This window comes from Chionomys nivalis, chromosome 1, assembly GCF_950005125.1.
Source record: "Chionomys nivalis chromosome 1, mChiNiv1.1, whole genome shotgun sequence".
Lineage (NCBI taxonomy): Eukaryota > Metazoa > Chordata > Mammalia > Rodentia > Cricetidae > Chionomys > Chionomys nivalis.
In genome coordinates, this window is record NC_080086.1 from 69,441,315 (window position 1) to 69,466,630 (window position 25,316).

Here is a 25,316-nt window from a genome sequence, read left to right on the forward strand (position 1 = left end):
GGAGGCAAACCTGGACAATAGACCTCATCTCAAAACAAAACAAACAAACAACAACATCATGGAAAAGTAAAGTAATTTAGAAAAGATAGTTAGTATACTCCTGAGCATAATTAATGATTGCTCTCTTTGGCGTGATCTCAATGCACTTCTGTGTTAGCTCTTTGGTTAGTGCTTAATCAGTTGTGCTTTATTTACTTGGTGCTTTGCCTAGCTCAGTGCATCACCCTGTTAGATGTTCTGTGCTGTGGGGTCTTTCATTAAAGATTTTGAGTGAAGACATGTAAAAGATCTAGGTTTATATGTCTATGCTTGTAATGTATATTTGTTGGATTGAACCGGATGGGGGTATAAAAGAAAACTGATTGGACAGGTTAGCTGAGGCAAAATGGTTGAGATACTGCTTTCCATTTTCGGGACTTGGCTCACAGCCTTTCATAACTCAAAGAGCAGGGGCTTGACTCTCAGGACTCACCCACTGTCTGCTGAGATCTGAGGGGAGGGAGGGTTGAAAGGAAGGGTAGAAGGAAAGGAGAAGCGTGCACCTGCCTTGTCTTATCTAAAATTATCCACCAGGCAGCAGACAGTAAGGCAACCCGGTTGGTAATGTAGTTAACGAGCTATGGAAAAAAGACAAGGAAGAAACAGGATCAGAGGAACACGGGTCCTGCACTGTGGCTCACAAGACCTGTCCTTTACCTGTGTGAGCTAACAAAGGTGGAGGAGATGCAGAAATAAGCTGAAAGTCAGATTACATTACCTGCTGTCACAGCAATCTCAAGCACAGTAGCCTTTACCTAGGAAGCATGGTAGATGTGAGCGAAGACATCAAGTCATGTGCACTTGTTAACTACACATTTAGTGTTTACAACTAGTTATAAGGCTTTGAAAGACTGAAGAGCAAATGAGCCATCCTTGCTTTTAATAACATTATAAATCCATCAGAATAAGAGATAATAAATAATTTTGAGACTAATTTTCCTGTGATAAGAAGTTACACACAGTTTTTCTGAGTATGGTTTACTGTGTTGTAAATTGTAGTCACCTAGTGTATAAGATCTGTCTATCCTTATTCAGTCAGGAACTACATTTTTTTTCTTAAGGGCTTTCCAATAACTCTTTCAACATTCTTCATGTGCCCTGGGGGTGTTACTCAGTAAGATAAGGATTACTGGGACACAAGTACCTTGACAGTCTGATAACTGAGGTTGTTATTAAGTGAGTAACAGGCAGGTAACACACTGGGTGAGAGGGAGTTGCAAAACACATCCTATTCAAAATGGCATGAGTTAAGCTGCCTTAGTTGCATATTTCTGGAGTTTTCCAGTTAGTATTTTTGACTGATATTGTCTGTTGATCATGAACAGTTTCATTCTGGTGCTGTGAAAAATGGTGAGCATATTAAACTTAGGGAAATAAATGGTTTATTTGATTCTATATATCACAATCTATCAATAAGGAAAGTCATGGCAAGGATTCAAGCAGGAACTTGAAGCAGACACAAGGCATAAGTGATGTTTGCTCCCTCCTTATACGCTTATATTTTGCTCACCATCTTCAAATCTCAGAACTCCTGCATAAGAATGATGATGGTCATCTTATATCAAATCCTGCCCCTCTCCCCCCAAAAAATAAATCTCCCACAGACATGCTCATAGACTACCTGATATGGGGAATCCCTCAATTGAGACTTTTCCTGGAAGATTCTAAGGCTGTCATGTTGACTCTAACTATCCCACACAGGTTCATGTGTCTGAACACTTGGTACCCTGCTTGTGGCATTGTCTAGGAATATTATGGAATCTTTAAGCGGTAGAGTATAGGGAGGAAGTACGTCACTAGAAGTGGGCCTTGAAAGTTCATAGCTTCACCTCCTTTCCAACTCACTCTCCTCTGCATGGTGTTCTTGGATGAAGAGTTGAACTCCCAGCTTTCTGCTATGACTTCTGGTTGCCACGCCTTCCTGCTCCACTATTATAGATCTTTCCTAAATCAACTCTTTTTCCTTAAATAACTCCAGCCGTGGTATTTCATCCTAACAAAACAGGTAACAAATACAGATAGTAACAGTATGAAAGTCCACAGAGAAGAAAGAATACTGAACCATCTTGGGAAGATATGGTTACTCTGAATGAAAAAAATCTAGAAAACAGTGCAGGACTTTTTACTATGAACACCCCATGTTGCAGTAATCGAGAATGAACTCTTACCAGGAACCAGATACTCTTCTTAGATGTGTATTAATTTCTTGTTTGTTTTTAATAACCAGAATATGAAACTCTTGTTTATCGATGAAGACCTTTATTGGAGCAAAGAGTAGGTAGGAAAGTCAAGTCATGCAACAATTAGATACAAACTATCTCTCATTCCCTTAAGAAGTAGCAGGGCATCTATTTCTTATGAGACCGTGTCTCCACTGCTTAGTCATTCTTTAAGGCTTTGAGCAGAATGTAAAGGAAGTTAGGATGTGCCTCTATCCAACCCTACTTACCTAGTGTCTGCATTCTAGGTCTGTAGTACTCACTCTTGTCCTTTGGAAAGTCACTGCACCCCTAGAGCCCACATGGTGAGAGAGCTGAGTCCCACAGGGTTTTCCTCTAACCTCCATATTTACACTGCAACACACCTCCTTCCAGAATCTTTAAAAATCATTTTTAAGTAGTGACAAATTACGAGAGTATTTAAAAAACTTAATTGATGTAAAATTTGCCCAACCTAAACTTTGTCAACTTTACACAGTTCTGTAGCCATTATTATTTCCACAGTGTGGTATTTACCACCAGCTCCACGTGACTCCAAACACTCCACACTCGTTAAGCATCTCTGTCTGATACCCTCCCTATTCTTCACAATGATTGCTCTGCTTTCCATTCTTATAGATTTATATTTCATACAAAGGGAATCATACAAAATGTGACCTTGTGTGTCTGTTTTTCTCCCTCTCATACTGTTTTCCAGATTTATCCACGTCGTAGTGTGTGTTAGCACTTCATTTTTCTTTGTTTGTTTTTGTTGTTATTGTTTTCCCTGCTGAATAATACACTCCATGTCCATTTCTAAGGCTGGAGAGACAGACAGTGTGATTGACAGTTGCACCAGCAACAGCGTGACACAGAGGCGGGGAAGCATGCATTCAAAGGAAAATAGAATTGCTGGAAGACAAGGTTAACAGTTATCTTCAACATTAAGCTTCAATAGTTTCTCTGCCTAGACCCGGATCCTATTAAATCCAAGCTGAGGATTACTAAGATGTGTATCACTTCCTTCCTTTGGCTTCTTGCAATTATTACCAAGCTAGAATCTACCAGAAATAATTTGAAAGTATAAAGGAGCAGACAGATCAAGGTAACTTCATTTTTTTTTCTTCTGATGCCTGCAGGGTAGTTAAAGAACACATCACACATCCATTGAGAGAAGAGCTGACTTGGGGAAAACAAGACATAAACTGAAAAGTAGCTCTTAAGGAAACCAGACACTGTGATCCCTAAAATGTAAGAAGAAACTTTCTTATACTTTAAACTTTAAATTTTAATTCTGAGTACTCTTGAAGGGGTAGCTGTATTCCTCTGTTCATTTCATCATTATTAAAAATAGACTAAGAAAGACAAGTTGTAGCTAGTAGGTGTCCATCAGCGGACAATGGGGGCATATTCCTTAAGAAAAGAGAGCATTTGGATGGAGAAAATCTTAGAGAAATTGGACTAAGTGAAATAAAGCAGACACAGAAATGAAAATGCCAGCTATTACTTATCTGTGGAATCTAATGAAGTTGAAACACCAGAAACAGCAATGATGGTTGCAGAGTTGGGCAGTCTTAGAAGCTGGGTAGAAGGAGGGACTCTGAGCTGCTGGTCAGAAGGTATATACCCTGAGGTAGTGTGATAAATTTTTATATCCATTGCATGGACAGGGTGACTGTAGTCAGTAACAATGAATATTTCTGGACTGAAAAGATTGCTCGGTGGTTCAAGGCACTTGTTGCTCTTCCAGATGATCTGCATTCAGTTTCTAGCACACGCTTTGAACCATTCATAGCTACATGAAACTCCAGCTCCAGAGGATCTGATGCTCTCTTCTGGTCTCTGTAGACACCTGCACACATGTGTGCACACACGTAGGGGAACACACATATACATACACAAAATGGAAAAATAAAGTCTTATAAAATAATAGTAGAACATCCCCATTGTTTCAGTGTGTGGGTGTACCCCTCGCGGTCCTGAGTTCCTTGCTTGTGCTCTCTCTCCTTCTGCTCCTGATTTGGACCTTGAGATTTCAGTCCGGTGCTCCAATGTGGGTCTTTGTATCTGTCTCCTTTCATCGCCTAAATGTTTTTCTTTGGGTTCACCTTCTTTTTTTTTTTTTTTTTTTTTTTTTTTGGTTTTTCGGGACAGGGTCTCTCTGTGGTTTTGGAGCCTGTCCTGGAACTAGCTCTTGTAGACCAGGCTGGTCTCGAACTCACAGAGATCCGCCTGCCTCTGCCTCCCGAGTGCTGGGATTAAAGGCGTGCGCCACCACCGCCCGGCTGGGTTCACCTTCTTAATTAGTTTCTCTAGGATCACGCATAATAGGCTCAACGTCACCTATTCATGGCTAGAAACCAAATATGAGTGAGTACATCCCATGTTCCTCTTTTTGGGTCTGGCTCACCTCACTCAGGATAGTGTTTTCTATTTCCGTCCATTTGCCTGCAAAATTCAGGAAGTCATTGTTTTTTACTGCTGAGTAGTACTCTAATATGTATATATTCCATACTTTCTTCATCCATTCTTCCATTGAAGGGCATCTAGGTTGTTTCCAAGTTTTGGCTATTACAAACAATGCTGCTATGAACATAGTTGAGCATAACTTTTGTTGTATGATAGGGCATTATGTTCTATCAGGAACTCACCAAGGCCAGCTGGCCTGGGTCTGAAAAAGCATGGGATAAAACCGGACTTGCTGAACATAATGGACAATGAGGACTACTGAGAACTCAAGAACAATGGCAATGGGTTTTTGATCCTACTGCACGTACTGGCTTTGTGGGAGCCTAGGCAGTTTGGATGCTCACCTTACTAGACCAGGGTGGAGGTGGGTGGTCCTTAGACTTCCCACAGGGCAGGGAACCCGGATTACTCTTAGGGATGATGAGGGAGGGGGACTTGATGGGGTAGGGGGAGGAAAATGGGAAGTGGTGGCAGGGAAAAGGCAGAAATCTTTAATAAATAAATAAATAAATAAAAAATTGAAAAAATTGAAAAAAATTAAAAAAAATAAAAATAATAATAAAATAAAATAATAATACATATTTCAAAATAGCTAGGTGAACTTCCAAGCATCTCACCAAAGAAATGATAGACTGGACTAGAGAGATTACTGAGCAGTTAAGATCACTTATTGTTCTTTTAGAAGACTCAAGTTCTCTTCTCACATTGGGTAGCTCACAAATGTCTGTAACTCCCTGTTCTGGTCTCTGAGGGCATCTGCATCCATGCATCCACCCCACATACACACAGTTAAAAACAAAAATCACACCTTAAAAATGTTAGGTACTTGAGATGATGACTGTGTTAATTAACCATTCTACATCATACCCATATGATCTATCAAAACATGACTACTATATTCCACAAACATATATGTTCATGAGTTGTCAAACCACATACAATTATGGTTTAATTACCTTTCATGTAATTAAAAATAATATGAACAAAAGCTCTGACAGTGAAGAGAATCCTAAAAAAATAAACTGTAGACATCTCTGAGTGGTTCCTAACTCTCGGACTTTCCTGTGGGTTCTGGAGCTGGACCTTCCTGTGGGTTTTTTTTTGGGGGGGCAGAGGATATTAATTTTCCATAAGTTCCAGACAAAGTGATCCAAACAACAGAACTACATTACAGTCTTAGGGTCTTGGAGTTAGATTTCAAGATGCCAAGAGGACTTGGGGTTAGAGTCAGTTCCAGGCTTCCCTTCTTGGGATACATATGGCCACTATCCCTTTGTCTCTTTGCCTTGGCATTTTAGCCATGCTCACTTTCTCCCTTTTGTAAGAATATTAATGAGAGCAAGAATGGTGTTTTGTTCTGGGGATCTCAACACTTAAGGAAGTGGCAGGAGGATGGACATCTTTGAGTCCACTCTGGGGCTACATAGTGAGAGATTCAGGTCAACCGGGCTTCTGAAACTATGGATCAAGTATATATGTTCTTTGTCTCTGTCTCTGTATCTTTCTCTCTCTCTCTGTCTCTCTCTCTCTGTCTGTCTCTCTCTCTCTCCCTCTCTCTCACCAAAACAAACCAAAGGACATAAGCCATATTAAGCTAGGGCCATATAATCAGACTTGTTTCAGTGCCATTAACTCTATAAAGATCCTACATCCAAGGAAAAGTACATTTTGAGGCACTGGGCTTTAGAAGTCCAATGTATTTGTAAATTAGTAGAAAGAATTAAATTTAAAGCATGCCATAAAACATCAATTAAATTGAAACTTTAAAAGTTATCTCTGAGTATGTGTGTATGGTATATGCATATGTGATTGTGCATGTATGTGTGTGTGTGTGTGTGTGTGTGTTTGTATGCATGTGGAAGTCAGAGGACAGCCTCAGGTGCTGGCCCTCACTCTACCTTGGTTGAGACAACATCTCTTGCTCACTGTGCCTGTACATGCCAGGCTAGCTGGCCCAAGAGCTTTTGGGATTATCCTGTCTCCCCGTCTTGGGGGAAGAGCTCTAGGGTTATGGATGGGTATTCCTGTGCTTGACTCTATGTGGATTCAGGAGATCCGAACTCAGGTCCTCAGGCTTTCACAGCTGTGACAGTTACTGAGAGGCACTGTTAGCACTGAAACAGAGCCATTAAGTATTAACTGAACTATTCCAAGAAAACAGACAATAATGCTTGTCTCAGCTCAAGCAAGGACCCAGAAACCCAAGCCAGCTTCTCCTCTTTGCTGTCTTTCCATGTGAGATGATGGGATAGAGCACTTTACACCAATGCCCTGTTATCAAACTGGTGTGACTTGTTCTGGGGATTTGCCTGCAGTCAGGACTGAGCTCAGCAGCTACAAGGTGGGCAGCTGAGTCAGTTGCTCCGCAGCTACACCTGCTGTCCCCATGCCTACTGCATGTTCTATTTTCTCTAAACAAGACAGGATAAGTAAGGTGTCAACAGCATCTATGTTCCCAGGGTTTGCTGTGAGCTAGCACAGTTACTCAGCTCCAGTCTTGTACCTGAGTTTCTATCTACAGTTCACAGGATAGGGTCAATATAGAGCTGGTGAGTCCTGCCTATACAAAAGAAAACAAGCTCAGACCTAAAATGGGAAGAAAACCTGACTCTCCACACCTGATATCCGAGCATACATCCAGGGATATGGCTTAGCTATTAGCCGATTATCATTCATTTAAATATTGAGAGTCCATTACAGCCCTCACTTTGTGGTATGTAGTAGGATTCAGCCTGGAATGAGATGTCCATAATTCCTTGCTGTGCTGCTAGGGCTTACAGTTTATCAGCCATCAAGGCAAATATGAGAGAGTAAGTATGCTTTTCTCTGACGCATCTTCTGATGAACCACGGTTGCACAAACCTGTCTTAATATCTGATTTTAGATGCTCAAAGTCACTCATCGAGGTCATTAGTTTTCTCCCCACTGTCTTTTGAGCAGGGAAATTAGTCAAAGTCTCTTTCTTTGGATAAAATCCATGTGAAATAAATTATGCTTTTCTATCCCCAGAATCCTTAGGGATAATGGAGTCAGGATAGACAGGACTTCCCTTTTAAAATCTGTCTCTGAGTAATTTACACACACACACACACACACACACTCACAACATGAGTGCACATCAAGTTATACCATAACCATAACAATAACCCTAACATTTCAAGATAAAAAAAGTTTAAATAGAGGTCACAAAGATAGAAAGAGAGGCATGGGGTCAGCTGGTACAGTGCTTGCCTAGGATGTTCAAAGCCTTGGGTTTAATAGCCAGCATCATAAGCCAGGCATGGTAACACAGACCTGCAATTCCAGCACTCAGTAGGTGGAGGCAGGAAGATCACAAAGTGTAAAACCACAGTGAGTTTGAGGTCAACTTGGACCCCAGGAGACCTTGTTTTACTGAAGTAACAAATGTCCTTATTTTTAAAGCTGTCAAAGAAAATTTGAATTTCTAAATATAAAAAAAGATTTATGGCGAGATAACAGGTATGTCAGTCACCCATATTTGATCGTGAAATACTATTGCACAAGGCGCTCAAACCCCACACTGTACCCCACAGATATGTCAATTACAATTAAAATACATTTGAAATAAAACTAAGACAAGAAAGAAAAGAAAAGTACTGGATGAATCTGTCTATAGCCTCACAAATTCTGGAAAGAAACCCCCTAGGGGTTTGAACTCATTTTACACCCTATATGGCAACGCAAGTTCATCCTTTTCATCCATACTTTCTCCTCCAAAGTGTTTCCAGAAAACCCCCACTGATACAATCAGGGAAGTTCCTTCCTAAAACTATGGCATATCTCTCTCTCTCTCTCTCTCTCTCTCTCTCTCTCTCTCTCTCTTTCTCTCTCTCTTTCTCTCTCCCTCTTCTATAGCTTAGCGATCCTTAGTTGGAGTCAGAGCATGGAGCATCCCGAGGTCACTGGGTTTACTGTTTATGTGACATAGTGTCCTGATGCCACAGAGAGGGCTCAGTGATTAAGAGTGATTGCTGCGCAGGCACGAGTACCTGAGTTTGAATCTCCAGCATCCTCCTAAAAATAGAAATCTGGCATGTCCATGCAAGGAGCTGCAACCTGCTCACTGTGGGAGATAGAATCAGGGGGAAGCAATGAAGCTTGCTGGCAGCCAGCCCAGCTCTTAGTTCTGTGGAAGATTCTGTGCCAAGGAATAAAACAGATACTGATAGAGTAGGAACCTGATGTCCTCCTCTGGCTTCTTCTGGAGCATCCACACTCCCACATTCATGCATGTCCACGCAAGTGGGAAGGCAAGAGGTGCATGAAACTGCTGGTCTCGGTGGCAAAGCTGCTTTAGCTTCTCCTATTTCACACCAGTTTCTAGTTGTGCAGAGAGACTATCAGACTGACTGTTTTCTAATTCCAATAACTGTCCCCTGCCCCCACCACCCGCCATGTGCACATGTCTTTCCCTACAGTCTGATGTCCATGAAATTCTTTACAGCGAGCTTCGAACATTTTGTGTAGATGGTTCTACACTTAGGCATTTCTATTTTTTAATGTGTTATTTATAGCATAAGAAGACACTACTTAATTCCAGGTGTGAACTGTAGCTCATTTCCTTTCACTAGAACAGAAATTCTTCCTCTGAGGTTCATAAATTAAGGTATGTTTTTCTGGGAAGAATTCATAAACTTTGAAATTTTATGCAAAGTTGTAAGTTCTGTGATCTTTGGAGCTTTATGCTAAAATGTGGCAACTTTTTCATATTGTTGGGCATTCTGAGAGGAGTTCAGAACTTTCAGTGCTATTATAGGACTTTTTTATTGTTTATTTATTTATTAAAGATTTCTGCCTTCTCCCCACCACCACCTCCCATTCCCCCCCCCCATCCCTAAGAGTAATCCGGGTTCCCTGCCCTGTGGGAAGTCCAAGGACCACCCACCTCCATCCAGGTCTAGTAGGGTGAGCATCCAAACTGCCTAGGCTCCCACAAAGCCAGTATGTGCAGTAGGATCAAAAACCCATTGCCATTGTTCTTGAGTTCTCAGTAGTCCTCATTGTCCATTATGTTCAGCAAGGCCGGTTTTATCCCATGCTTTTTCAGATCCAGGCCAACTGGCCTTGGTGAGTTCCTGATAGAACATCCCCATTGTCTCAGAACCTGGAAACAACCTATATGCCCTTCAATGGAAGAATGGATGAAGAAAGTATGGAATATATACATATTAGAGTACTACTCAGCAGTAAAAAACAATGACTTCCTGAATTTTGCAGGCAAATGGACGGAAATAGAAAACACTATCCTGAGTGAGGTAAGCCAGACCCAAAAAGAGGAACATGGGATGTACTCACTCATATTTGGTGTCTAGCCATGAATACGGGACGTTGAGCCTATTATGCGTGGTCCTAGAGAAGCTAATTAAGAAGGTGAATCCAAAGAAAAACATTTAGGCGATGAAAGGAGACAGAGACAAAGACCCACATTGGAGCACCGGACTGAAATCTCAAGGTCCAAATCAAGAGCAGGAGACAGAGCACGAGCAAGGAACTCAGGACAGCGAGGGGTGCACCCACACACTGAGACAATGGGGATGTTCTATAGGACTTTTTTATGTTTTATGATATTGTGGAAATATTTTTACTTTATTTAAAACATTTTATATTTTAATTATTTTTGCATTTAAAGTCATGTCTATAACTTTCTTTCCTAAACAGTGATCACTTTTATTTATTTGTGTGTGTGTGTGTGTGAGTGTGTGTGTGTGTGTGTGTGTGCGTGCATGCTCATACCTATGTCCTGCTGACATGTGGAGGTCAGAGGACGTCTTGCAGGAATGTTTTCTTTCCTGCAAGGGTGTCCAGGGGATCAAACTGAGATTGACTTGGTAGCAAGCACCTTTTTCTGCTGAGTTATTCTGCAGGTACACCTTTCCTTTTCAATCTGTTTAGTTACACATTATTTTTTTGTTTTTTAAGCTCTTATTTCATATTTTAAATATTATCTAAAGCAAAAGCGAATGCAGGTCTTATTAAAGTGTGTTTGTTATACAACAGATTCCTGACCCAAGCTCTTTCTCCTGTTCTTCATTATCCTGAACCCACCCCTACTTCCTGATCTGCGTCATCATATTGACCCCTGTATTAGTAAGTTCTTGGAGAACTGAGTCAGAATACTGTAAAACACAGGCACAGGCAGGGACTTTCTGAAAAGGATTCCCAGGAAATAAAACCAAGAACTGATCAATGAGATTGCCTAAATTGAAAAGTGTCTGCACAGCAAAGGAAACAGATATCAATTACAGAGACAACTTAAAAAATGGGAAAGAATCTCTGCTGGCTCTTCATCTCATAAAAGCTTTGTGTTGCTTGTCTGCTTCTGGATGTGGGGCCATCCACAAGTGTGGTCATCTGCCTTCTATGTTCATGTATAGATTGCAGGCTCATGAGCTCCTCTCCCTTCTATGTTCATGTGAAGATTGCAGGCTCATGAACACTGCTCTCTTCTATGCTCACGTGTAGATTGCAGGCTCATAAGCTCCTCTGTCTTCTATGTTCACTTACAGATTGAAGGCTCAGGAACACTGGTTTCTTCTGTGCTCATGTGTAGATTGCAAGCTCATGAGTTTCACTCCCTTCTATGCTCACATGTAGATTACAGACTCATGGGCTCTGCTCCCTTCTATGCTCACATGTAGATTGCCTTGATCTTCTGCAGGTCAGGTGCAGGCAACCACAGCAGCTGTGAGCTCGTGAATGCACTGGTTCTGTCATATCTGGAGGTCACTGTTTTGCTCTGGTCCTCCATGACCTCTGCCTCCTAGAGTCTTTCTTCCTTCTCTTCTGAGATGATCCCTGAATCCTGTGGGGAAGAGATATGACATGTTCTATTCATTACAGAGGACTCTGCAGACAATTGTTCTCTGCATTTTGGTCCATTATGAGTTTCTGCATTAACTGTCACCCACTGCCCAGAGGAACTAGTTGGGGAAGCTTTTGTAGCTTATATGGTAGGCACCTTTTAGCCTAGTTTGTTCAATGCAGCTGTGGAGATGGTCATAGCTGCAAGCCTAGTCCAGCGGTAGAGCTTGTGCGTCCGAAGGGAAAGAAGAGTTCTCTGGGAGGTTATGATCATGTTGATTCTGCGACCAGAGAATTAGTTGATGGAGAGACAAAATGTTCAAGATCCCTTTGTTTCCCTGAGTGCAAACAATTGCTGGTAGGAAGTGGTTTCTGTTTTGCCTTCCTAACCAGAAGTTTCACATGTTTTTGACTGAAAGTGTCTGTGAATCACATCACCATGTATGAGGATTGTACATCAACAAAAAGAGATAAATTATAATATAAAGAAGAGTTGTTTTGTCTGATTGTTCCCAGAGCCTCCATTCTGCTATTGGTCTGCCTCTCATTTGCCTGAGTTGTGTTCAATGATTTGCGCATAATTTTCCTTGAAATTATTTAGTTCCACTAGGATGCATCTAGATTTCTGTCTTCTATGGTAATCAGGGTACATCACACTTAATGTTTATTATCTAACTAGAGAAGTGCGTGCGTACTCTGGATGGAGCATGTCATACAGTCACAACCTAAGTGTTTTATTTAGTTTTTATTTTGAATTGGATTAAGTATTACAATAGGAACAATGCTGTCCTATCCCAAAGATGTTCACATCCTAAGCCCCAGAACATGGAAGTATGTTAAACTACTAGGCAAAAGAAATTAAGATTTATTTCTTTGCTACTTTGAAAGTAGGAAGGCTATTCTGAGTAGATCCATTGTAGATAGTGTGTTAGAAGTGGAAGAAATCTTGGAAGAGAAGGTTAATGTGATGCTCTGTAAGACGATCTTGGTGGGCAATTGCTAGTTTATTTTTTTTTATTTTTTTTTTGAAAGTGTTAGCATTTAATTGGCCTCCCTGAGTGGCTTCAAGCCACCAGAACACAGGCACCTCCAACACCCTTTATCTTCTCTTCAGCTCTTCTGCTGAAAAATTTGGCTTTCACAATGACAGGCTGCTTAGGGAGCTTTCCCTTCCCCAGAACTTTGTAGTAGCCCGATCGCACGACATCAATGATGGGAGCAACTCCAGTCTTGTTCTTGGCAGCATTGACCCGAGTCTGCTCACTGACCAGCGTCCACAGTTTATCCAGATTGACAGTCGGGCAGAAGCTCTGGTTCCTCTTTAAGTGGTAATGCCTCATCCCAACTTTCCCGAAGTAACCTGGATGATATTTGTCGAAGTTGATCCTGTGATGATGCATGCCTCCAGCGTTCCCGCGTCCTCCTGGATGCTTGCGGTGTTTACCGATGCGGCCATGGCCGTGGCTCACGTGGCCCCGGAGTTTCCGGGTCTTCCTCTCAGTCATGCCCTCTTTCCTTTCTGCCACCGCCATGCAATTGCTAGTTTAAAAACAGAGGAGGTGACCAAGGGTTTAGAAATGTGATTAGTCCTTAAAAGTTTCAAGGTAAAGAAACTGTTTCCCACAGATCCTCCACAGGGGGACGTTTGTAGCTTTACTACAGTGTCTTGGGTTAAAACACTGAGAGCTGTGCCAGTCAACTTGTGGAGCTGTAAAACTTTATGTGTTGACTAGTTTTGTGTCAACTTGACAAAAACTAGAGGCACACCTGTGAAGAGGAAATCTTTTTCATTATTATTTTTTAAAAAGAAATAAACTATCTTCTTTCATTATACATACCAATCCAAGTACCCACTTTCTCCCCTCCTATTCTGTCCGCTTACCACCTCATACCTCCATCCACTCTTCTGAGAGGGCAAGGCACATTGCTTTGGGGAAGGTCCAAGGCCCTCCCTACTATATCTAGGCTGAGCAAGGTATCCATCCAAAGAGAATAGGTTACCAAAAAGCCAGTATGATCCCAGCTAAGACCCTTAGCAATGTAGTAGGAGCTGTGGGCCTGCTTTTCGTCTTGCCCGGCTCCTGCACAGCTAGCTTTACACCAGAAATAATTACACGGAAATTGTATTCTTTTAAGCACTGCCTGGCCCATTATATCTAGCCTCTTCTTGGCTAATTCTCACATATTAATTTAGCCCATTTCTAATCATCTGTGTAGCACCCCAAGGTGCACTTACCGGGAAGATTCTAGCCTACGTCCATCCTGGGTCAGAGCTTCATCGCATCTGCTCTGGAGAGGAGAGCATGGCGTCTGTCTCTCAGAGGAGCTGCCCTGCGTCTGAGCTCACTTCCTCTTCCTCCCAGCATTCTATTCTGTCTACTCCACCCACCTAAGGGATGGCCTATCAAATGGGCCAAGGCAGTTTCTTTATTAGCCAATGACCTTCCTCCATCATTTCCCCTTTTTCTGTTTAAACAAAAAGGAAAGACTTTCACTTTAACATAGCAAAATTACATATAACAAAACAGTTATCAAGTAAGAATTACAGTTACAATATTTATATCTATTTTATCTTTTATCATAACAATGGAAAACTATAACTATAATTAGCTATCTATTCTTCAACTACATCAAAGACTCCAGAAGAATACAATATTACTTAAGCAAACAAAAAGTAAGCAATTTTCAAAACTCTAGAAATCACAGAGACATCTCGCTGCCTGGACAGTCACCCAAAGATCCTTTGTACCGTTCGGGCATCCATCTTCGGCCTACAGGTCCATGGTATCCAGCAGACATTTCCATGAAGCAGGAAAATTCAAAGGCAGTCAGTCACTATCTGCTGTGTCCTGCAGAATGTCTCGCAGACTCTTTCATGAATCAGGAACCCCGAAAGATCATCTCACCTTTAGGCAAGTTCAGTAGTCCTCTCTCTGTGGGTTCTCTGTGTCCAGTTTATACAACAGTCCAGGCAAGAGCAGTTTCTTGCCCAAATGGCTACCAAACTCCATAAGGTGCCTCTTCGATGCCCATCTTCTTTCTTCTTGAAGTAGATTGGTGCTGCCAGGAGCAGACGTGTCTCATTGTCATGAAAAATCTTAAGTTATTAAAACATTTAAAATACCATATTCTCTAGCCTTTGAAAGATATGATGAATGCCTATCTGAAATATATGCATGCACATCTAGAAAATCTAACTAACATGACAACAAACTTGACTATTATAGATGATTATCCATTAACAACCTATATACATTACATTCTTAAATGAACTACACTATCACAATACCTTAATCAAGGTCAGAAATACATATACCTATAACAAAATTGACCTTAAAATCTATAGCAATGCAAATTATTCATACCTATATCATCTCCCCCTTTAAATGTAAAAGAACATTTATAAACAATATTTGGGAATATGGGCGCAGTTATTTCTCTCCAAAATGCTTCCTGCTGAATGGGGGCGCTGTTATTCGGGTCTTTTATGGGATAACCTGTCTGCTAGGTTCATCACAGTCGGCAGTTGAGCAAAGTAATTTTCTGAAGGTGTTCACAACAACCTTTCAGGAGGGCATGGTCTATCATACCATATTGAAATAGAAGAAATCCACAGGGTCTCATCATCTGTGAAAACAAAAGAAGAAACTTTTTCCAAAGTGTCATATCCTTAGATCCAAATTCTGAAGTCAAGGTATTTTGAAAATATCTATCTTGGATTAGTTCAGCAGCATTTATAAACAAATATCTTTTAGCATCTGTTGCTCCTTCCTCAGCATTCAAACAATTTAAAGAGAGCATAATAGCACACAGTATCAAGATTCTCTGTGTATTTTCCATCTTTGTGCAGCTTTATTTTAACTCTATTTTGTTTATTTTTACTTTTGTTTTATATTCTCTGTATATATTTGTCCTGGAATAACTCTGTAGACCAAACTGTCCTTGAACTCTCAGAGATCCATCTGTCTGTGCCTCCCAGGCATTGGGATTAAAGGCGTGTGCTACCACACCTTGAAGTCACAGAGGTAAATCTCCCTCTGCCTCCCAAGTGTTGGGATTAAAGGTGTGTACTACCACACCCAACTACTTTCTTTCTTCCTTTTTTACTTTTAAGAACTAAATTTTTAGCCTGCATATATTTTTAACACACTGTAAATCATTTAAACATTTTCTTTGAATTTGAATCTTTTTTTACTGTATCTCTCTCTTTTTCTGACCACATGAGCCTTGAAATTACTGAGCAATATGGGTAGGACTAAAGCCGTGGCTTTGCCGGTTAGATCCAGCCCATTCCTTAGCTTTCCAGCCTCATGGCAGAGGTACGGGCTGTAGCCATGTTTATCACCACAACTCTGTGGCGTTTCAAGGTCCTTGCCAGCAAACAAGCTACAACACTCAAATGCTCTCTCTGTAGCTGACCTCCTGCCTCAGAGTCAGAGTTTGCCCTGGCAGGACGGACCAGAATGCCAGCATTTTAAAACAGCACAACTTTTTTCCTGCTACGGCTGAAAACAAACAAGCATGCAGTCAGCTTTTATCAATACCATTTAAGTGTTTTGTGGCAGGACCTCTTAAGTGCTGCAGGGTTTTGCCGCTAAAGCTGAGTCAGGAAGCCTCTCTTAGATGAGAGCACTTGCTTGCATCTAGAAAACAGAGCAGACCCAAGAAATTGCTGCTATGAAGAAAACATGCTTTACTCTATTCTTTCCCAAGCTTTCTCAGGCTTTCTGTAGATTCAGTGCCCCATGTCTGGGCGCCATCTGTAGTAGGAGCTGCGGGCCTGCTTTTCGTCTTGCCCGGCTCCTGCACAGCTAGCTTTACACCAGAAATAATTACACGGAAACTGTATTCTTTTAAGCACTGCCTGGCCCATTATATCTAGCCTCTTCTTGGCTAATTCTCACATATTAATTTAGCCCATTTCTAATCATCTGTGTAGCACCCCAAGGTGCACTTACCGGGAAGATTCTAGCCTACGTCCATCCTGGGTCAGAGCTTCATCGCATCTGCTCTGGAGAGGAGAGCATGGCGTCTGTCTCTCAGAGGAGCTGCCCTGCATCTGAGCTCACTTCCTCTTCCTCCCAGCATTCTATTCTGTCTACTCCACCCACCTAAGGGATGGCCTATCAAATGGGCCAAGGCAGTTTCTTTATTAGCCAATGACATTCCTCCATCATAGCAATAGAGGAGATGGTGCCTGAACTGACCTTGCCCTGTTAATCAGATTGTTGATTATCTTAGATATCACCATAGAACATTCATCCAGCAACTGATGGAGACAGTGGCAGAAACCTGCATTGGAGCACTGAATTGAGCTCCCAAAGTCCAGCTGAAAAGTGGGAGGAATGAGAATATGAGCAAAGAGGTCAAGACTATGATGGGTACGCCCAATGAAGAGGAAATCTTAATTGAGAAATGCGTCCATAAGACTGATCTTTAAGGAAGTCTATAGGGTGGGTTTTTGTTTTATTTTATTTTCGATTAATGATTGACGTGGGAGTATGTGGCCCACTGTGGGTGTTACCCTTGGGAAGGCAGTCCTGGATTCTACAAGAAAATAGTCTGAGCAAGTCATGAGGAGTAATTCAGTAAGTATCCCTTCCTGGCCTCTGCATCAGTTCCTGTCTTTGGTTACTATCTTGATTTCCCTTAGTGACATTCTGTGATGTGGAACTTAAGCAGAAACACATCCTTTACTAAGTTGTCTAAGGTCACAGTGTTTACCACAGCAATACAAACAATAAGACGATTTCCATGTCTTTATTGTGTTGTTCCTTCAGTGAGAGACTCACACAAGGCATTGTGCTACCTTGAGCCAGCTTAGCCTTTGGTTATTTATTTCCATGTCTAGACTCCTTGTTGCTGCTACTGATATTCATTGGTAGAAGAATCTGTGTATAGAAAGGGACAAAGTCATCTTGCTATCAATTTGATAATGCTGTAAAAATGGTTGGATCTCTGCAATTGCTCCTGAAAGTGAAGAGCAGAAACCATAGACGTGCATGCTTTTCTTTTGGGATCTCATCAGCTTCATGACCAGCCTTGTCCTTTACTCTTGTTCAGGACGTAGATGGGAATGACTCCTGCCAATATCTCTGTTTCCCAGAATACATTTTAAAGTGGGATTAATAACTATTTTGTCCCCATTTTTAGTCTTTTAGAATGCTTCTGTGTCTTAAGGAGAGAAATAGCCTTTGCTATTTTTCTCATTTCATTTTGATTTTATTGGTTCTGGTAACCACAGGGAGAGAGGATTTAATGAATTTCTTTCTGCGTAACAGTTTGAAGCCCCTCTTTATTTCAGAATATGAGTTTTTAATTAACATTATTCACTTTATATTGAAGATTTCTCTGTAAGATATTTTGATGTTGGCAATTCTGCATTCAGGAGTACATTAACAGGAAGCAGAAATCCTGTGTATATAAAGAATATAGACTGAACGGGGTCTCCTCAGAACCAACATGTCAGAGGCCTAATGCTTAATGGGGCTTTATTTGGAGATGCTTGCTTTAGAGGATAATGTTAAATGAGATAATAGGGTGGGGCCCTGATGTCCTAAGATTGGTAGCTGGTTCTCTCTCTCTGGCTTCTCAATCCTCCCTCTCTCCTTTCTACTTTCCTTTCTTCTCTCTCTCTCTCTCTCTCTCTCTCTCTCTCTCTCTGTCTCTGTCTCTGTCACACCCACCCCCACAAACCTCCATTTTACTCCTTTTTATTCCTCATCCACAAAGAAAATTTCTTATGAGATTATAGCAAGACTCTCCTTAGGCCTTCCCAGGAAAGAAGTTCTTAGAATGACATCTATACTTCCTGGAACCTTGATCTAGGCCTTTGTTGTTTCCAGAACCATGAAAGGCTAATCTCTTTGAGCTACTCAACCTGTATTATTTCATAATAAGGTCAGTAGATGGCTGAAACAGGATCGTGTGGGGTTGAGCTAGGCTCACCATGGGTTGACTGCAGGGTACCACGGGGACGAGATGGTGTTTAGTGGATGGATGGGAGAAGCATCACCCCAGACTTCCTCTTAGAAATTTGAGAGGTCTCAGAACATGAGATGTTCGATTTTTCAGACTTCTACCCTCTGATTATTTTTTACAAGGGAAGAATTCTTTTCCCCAAACTAGCTATTTTTCAAGATTTTCTCCTTCTGCACTTTTGTACAATGGTAACTCAGTTTTCTTTAAGATTGAGTCCTCCTTGAAATTCTTCTCAGGGAAGTCTCGCTTCAGCCTTCACTGCAGACACAAGAAAGTGTTGACCTGGGCAGACTGCTTGCCAGCTTCTTTGGAGTTTAGGGCCAGAGGAGAGCAGGTCAATGACCTGATGGTCTTGACTGAAGTCTGGGCTTTCATACTTGTTAGAGCTACAAGGCTGAGATTAGTTAACTGTACCTCATAACATCCATCATCTGAGATAACTGCTGCCTAGCATGGGGTCTGAAAAGAGAGGCTGTGCTTTCGATCCCTCATCACAGTTCTAGGTTTACAGGAAGAACTGAATGTTAGTGGCATGGCTTCATCTGCGAAACAGGGAGGCATTTTTATTTGTTTTAACTATGTGTTTGTGCAGGCGGCTGTGTAGGGTTATATAGGCACACATGAGTGCAGATGCCCAAGAAGGCAGATGCATGGAATGAGCTGCAGAACTGAATTCGGGTCCTCTGTAAGAGTAGCAGTTTTCTAAACACTGAGCCATCCCTCCATCCCCAAGGATGAGGTATTAGGTTTCCTAGCCCCTCCCTAATTTGTCTTCTCAGAAGCCCTCCTCTTGTCCCTTGTATGATCATAAATAGTCTCTTTTTTTCCTTGTGCTCAATGTAGCCAGTCCTAATTCTCGTCGTTTTGCCTGTGCTTCTATTACTGTTTGCTGCCAGTTTATTTATTTATTTATTGATTGATTAATTAAAGATTTCTACCTCATTCCCGCCACTGCCTCCCATTTCCCTCCCCCTCCCCCAATCAAGTCCCCCTCCCTCGTCAGCCCGAAGACAGTCAGGGTTCCTGCCCTGTGGGAAGTCCAAGGACCACCCACTTCCATCCTGGTCTAGTAAGGTGAGCATCCGAACTGCCTAGGCTCCCACAAAGCCAGTACGTGCAGTAGGATCAAAAACCCATTGCCATTGTTCTTGAGTTCTCAGTAGTCCTCATTGTCCGCTTTGTTCAGCGAGTCCGGTTTTATCCCATGCTTTTTCAGACCCAGGCCAGCTGGCCTTGGTGAGTTCCTGATAGAACATCCCCATTGTCTCAGTGTGTGGGTGCACCCCTCGCGGTCCTGAGTTCCTTGCTCGTGCTCTCTCTCCTTCTGCTCCTGATTTGGACCTTGAGATTTCAGTCCGGTGCTCCAATGTGGGTCTCTGTCTCTGTCTCCTTTCATCGCCTGATGAAGGTTAATATTCAGGAGGATGCCTATATGTTTTTCTTTGGGTTCCCCTTATTATTTAGCTTCTCTAGGATCACGAATTATAGGCTCAATGTCCTTTATTTATGGCTAGAAACCAAATATGAGTGAGTACATCTCATGTTCCTCTTTATGGGTCTGGCTTACCTCACTCAGGATAGTGTTTTCTATTTCCGACCATTTGCATGCAAAATTCAGGAAGTCACTGATTTTAATACTGAGTAGTACTCTAATATGTATATATTCCATACTTTCTTCATCCATTCTTCCATTGAAGGGCATCTAGGTTGTTTCCAGGTTCTGGCTATTACAAACAATGCTGCTATGAACATAGTTGAGCATATACTTTTGTTGTATGATAGGGCATTTCTTGGGTATATTCCCAAGAGTGGTATTGCTAGGTCCAGGGGTAGGTTGATTCTGACTTTCCTGAGAAACCGCCACACTGCTTTCCAAAGTGGTTGCACAAGTTTGCATTCCCACCAGCAATGGATAAGTGTACCCCTTTCTCCACAACCTCTCCAGCAAAGGCTATCATTGGTGTTTTTTATTTTAGCCATTCTGACTGGTGTAAGATGGTACCTTAAAGTTGTCTTGATTTGCATTTCCCTGATCGCTAAGGAAGTTGAGCATGACCTTAAATGTCTTTTGGCCATTTGAACTTCTGTTGAGAATTCTCTTTTCAGCTCAGTGCCCCATTTTTTAATTGGGTTGATTAGCCTTTTACGGTCTAGTTTTTTGAGTTCTTTATATATTTTGGAGATCAGACCTTTGTCAGTTGCGGGGTTGGTGAAGATCTTCTCCCAGTCAGTGGGTTGCCTTTTTGTCTTAGTGACAGTGTCCTTTGCTTTACAGAAGCTTCTCAGTCTCAGGAGGTCCCATTTATTCAATGATGCCCTTAATGTCTGTGCTGCTGGGGTTACACGTAGGGAGTGGTCTCCTGTGCCCATGTGTTGTAGAGTACTTCCCACTTTCTCTTCTATCAGGTTCAGTGTGTTTGGACTGATATTGAGGTCTTTAATCCATTTGGACTTGAGTTTTGTGCATGGTGATAGATATGGATCTATTTTCATTCTTCTACAGATTGACATCCAGTTTTGCCAGCAAAATGTAGCCAGTCCTATTTCCCGTCGTTTTGCCTGTGCTTCTGTTACTGTTTGCTGCCAGTTTTGAAGAAACTGCACAATGTGATGTTAGAAGACCTCAATTTGCCTATGTCTCCACCAGCTCTGGGGGCGGCGTTTCTCAGTTACTCAGTTTTCTTTATTTTCAGTATATTCTTCCTCTCTCTCTGTCATCTGTCTTTTTCCTTTCCAAAAGAGACTTTCTCTTTCACTCATAAGTCAGTCAGTTAGCCATTTCTTTAATTAATAAAGCCCATCTTAAGCTCAGTTGCAAAGCTTCTTAATTATATGTTGCTAATATGATTATAACTTAAAGTGCTTCAAGTTCATCCATGGAAATTGATTGTAGAGGCTATATATGAAATATCCAACAATTTAATTCTCCATTAAATGATTTATCTTCCACCATCAGAAACTGAGCTGTTTATTACATAGAAAGCTAATACTCATATTTCTCTTTAAGTTTCAAGTTATATTTTTAGTCATTTTTTCAAGAAGCATTTTTCTTTCTTGTTTTTTTCCCTTCCCCTCCCTCCCCTGTCCTCTCATCTCTTCTTCTCTTCTTTTCATTCTATCATTTTTTTTCAGACAAAGTGTCACTATGTACCTGAGTCTTACCATGTACTTGAACTTGGCACCTTCCTGTCTTGTCCTCTTAAGTGCTGGCATCATAGGTGTGCACAACCACAACTGGCTTAGACAAAAACAGCCTTAAAATGTTTAATTAATCCCATTTCATTCTATAAAATGGATTCTATTTCAGAGAATTTAATATTGACCTCGTAATAGTAGTTTTGTTGTAGAAAGCAATTATTTTAATGGCTACACTTTGTTCGTTTGAGACAAGATCTTGTTATGTAGATCAAGCTTGCCTGGAACACAAAGAGATCTGCCTGCTTCTGCCTTCTAAGTGCTGGATTTAAAGGTGTGTGCCACCATTTTGGCTCTTACTGGCTACTTTGACATACAATTCTCTTTATTCACTAAATTAATCTTCAAGAGCAACAACAACCACAAAGTTTAGGCAAATATCTTGACTGGATGTGGAAGACTTGTTCCTCTCATCTAGCACTGGGGGGCTGAGACATGAGGACTGACATAACTCACGGCTATCATGAACTACACAGAGAGCATCAGGCCACATGTGAGATTTGTCTTTAAAAGATGAAAAAAAGATCTTGTTTTGCTACTTTTAATTTTGATTCTTTTGAGAGTGCTGGTACATAACTGGGGAGACTGCCGCTGAACTTAGGGAGAGAAACCTGCTTAGTCTTCAGAGAAAGCCCAGGAAGGGCAGCTTTACCTTATTCAGCTGGCATCAAAGAGTCTATCGCTATGGGACTTTAGTGAGTGGTGGCAGCATGTGGCAGATCCTGAGACTGCAAAGAAATGGAGTCAGGCTGAATGTGGCTGTACCGGGAAGGTTTCACAAATTGCTCTGATGGTTATCACATCAGTTTAGAAATAGTTCCCCCCCTTGGTTGATCTGCTATCAAAATATTTCTGACAGGCATAATTCAGGTAGAATGAAGAGAATCTGAGGCATGTATTTTCGCTGCTTGGATGCTGACTTTGGTCCAGCAAGACAACTCGATGTTTAAACAAGCATGTCAGACTAAGCTGAGTTTGATCCTCAGGATTCACATGGTGAAAGGAGAAGGATCCAGCTCCTGAAAGTTGTCTTTTGACCCCCACTTGCATGTTATGGTATTTGTCTCTCCTAAATAAATAAATAAATAAATAAGTGTATTTTCTGGGCCTTAGCCAAAAATTTATAGTGTCATGAAACTGTTTAAGTGCCGTGTTGTCATCGGTGTGTGATATGTAATATTTCTTCTCATAAATTAACTTTATAAATAGTTTAATTTTGTCTAGATCTTCTTTGGTATTTCAAATATCTCTCCCTATAATACCCATTACCAGGCAAGCAAAATGATCATTTTATAAATAATTAATGGTGTTATCTAGATAGCAACTTAAGAGATAATATTTTCTAATTAACTTTGCATATTACATGTGTTCATAATGATTCTTGAAGGGAGAGCTAAAATAATATATATGTATATATATATATATAAAATCTAATATCTAAGTAGAATATAGTATATAATTTCTAATTTTCTCATATTCCAACTGTTGTGATTTTAGAAAAAAGTAGAAATGTATACATTTAGAAATGTTTTGTGTATCGGTGTGTTTACACCTATATGTGTGTATATGAGTGTATGTGTGTGTTGCATGTATGATGAATGTGTGTACAACAGAACTCTGAGAAAATCAACAGGATCACGTCTTTACTGTCTGATTCACTATAATTTGTTATAGTTCTAGTTTTGAATATGGTAAGACATCTTATGAAAGGTTAATTGCTGTGTGGTATTCCATTGTGTAAATGTACATTTTCCTTATCCATTCCTTAGTTGAGGGAGGAAAATAATGACATCATGAATTTTGAAGGCAAATGGATGGAGCTAAAATACATCATATCGAGTGAGGTAACCTCGACCGAGAAAGACAATTATCATATGTAGTCACTCATTAGTGGCTTTTAAACATAAAACAAAGAAAACCAGAATACAAATCACAATCCCAGAGAACCTAGACAACAATGAGGACCCTAGGAAAGACATACATGGATCTAATCTACATGGGAAGTAGTAAAAGACAAGATCTTCTGAGTAAATTGGGAGCATGGGGACTATAGGAGAGGCTTGAATGGGAGGGGAGAGGCAGGTAGGGGAGCTCAATAAAATCAATTTTAAAAAGAAAGGTTGATTGCATCCCAAGATCATCTTAAATTTCATCTTAGAAGAACAGTGGACTGTCTAGAGAAGAAAGAATTAATGCATAAGTCTTTCTGAAATATTCATTAGAAGGAGGTAGGCTACATTTTTTTTCCAGTGATAAGCCTATTGGTATTCAAAGTTTCAATTAAGCACTTAAACATATGACTTAGATCCTTCTTAAAGTAGACAAACTCCTTGGAAGCATGTTATGTAGTAAAAATATTTCCAGTGTTTTTAGGATTTCTGATGATATAAGGATGCTGGAAATAAAAGACAAATCTTTTCTGTTCGTTCATTTCTTTTCTTTTTTAAAACATCAATGGTTGGATGCTTTTGGCAACAACTGTGTACAAACTTGAAGGCCTATGAAATTTTCCTCAATATTGGAAAAATTGTCAATCGAGTGAGAAATTAAAAAAGACAGTTGGAATTTCCTACATATACACAAACACACACATACACACACACAAATTCACAACAATGATGGTCTTAGAGTCATGGGGCAGAATGTTTACTTATTCTTTTCATATATATGGGGATTAAAGTTATGGTAAGATTTCTGCTCAATGAATCCTCAGTAGCATTGTAAAATAAACCATTTGTTTTATTTCTATTTATGTGCATATATAGTTGTGTTTTTATATGTCACAGGTGTGCAGTTGGTGTGGAGATTAGAAAAGGGCACCAGATCCACTGGAGCTATAGTAACTGTGGGCATAGGTGCTGGGAAACAATTTTAGGTTTAATGGAAGAGTTATATGCTCTCATAACTGTTGAGCCATCTCTCCAACCCTATCTGTAGCATCTTTAAATCTGTCTTGAAAGATGAAGTTGTAAACGACAGGCTGATATTCCAAAGAGCGGATGTGGTTAACTCTTGGCTCAAAGGAAAACGTCCTTGTTTTCCAAGGTCCAAGGATCATTCCCACATCCCAGAACTACCGACTTACTGGAATGATGGCTTCAAAACTTCTCTATATGTTATCTTGTATTAGTTGCAAATACATAACAAAAAACAACTTACACAAAAAAGGATGTATTGTGATTCACAGTGTGAGATACTGTCTGTCATGACAGGGAAGGCATGGTGGCAGTCTCTCATTGTTGAGACTTGCGGCTCTGACTCCATTTATCTCTGCATGTCTAAGTGGAACAGGAAGAAAAAAACAGGCAGGAAATGTGGCCAGACTAAAACCATAAAGTCTAAGTCTTACACTTCCCAGTGACCTGCTTTTCCAGCTTGACTCCTCTACCTGAAGATTCCACAGCCTACATACCACATGTCAAGCTGGAACCCCAGTGCACTAAATCACGTAAGGGACATTTTACATTTGGACCACAACATAGCTTAAGGATAATGGTCTTGATGGTATTTCTTAAGTCAATGGAATGAAAGTTTTAAGTTTTTGATGCGTATTGTCCCTTGTCTGCCAGCAAGTTAAATGCCTACTTTCTTACTCCTGCTAATCTTTTGCAG

General features: G+C 40.7%; 1 protein-coding gene across 1 annotated transcript; it reads right to left on the bottom strand.

Moving 5' to 3' along the window:
• Positions 1–12,560: 12,560 nt before the first annotated feature.
• LOC130873579 (60S ribosomal protein L27a-like) lies at positions 12,561–13,060 on the bottom strand. The gene has a single exon (XM_057768453.1). It carries the CDS (start codon positions 13,058–13,060, stop codon positions 12,593–12,595), a length of 468 nt encoding a protein of 155 aa, XP_057624436.1. The 3' UTR covers positions 12,561–12,592.
• Between the last annotated feature and the right edge of the window lie 12,256 nt (positions 13,061–25,316).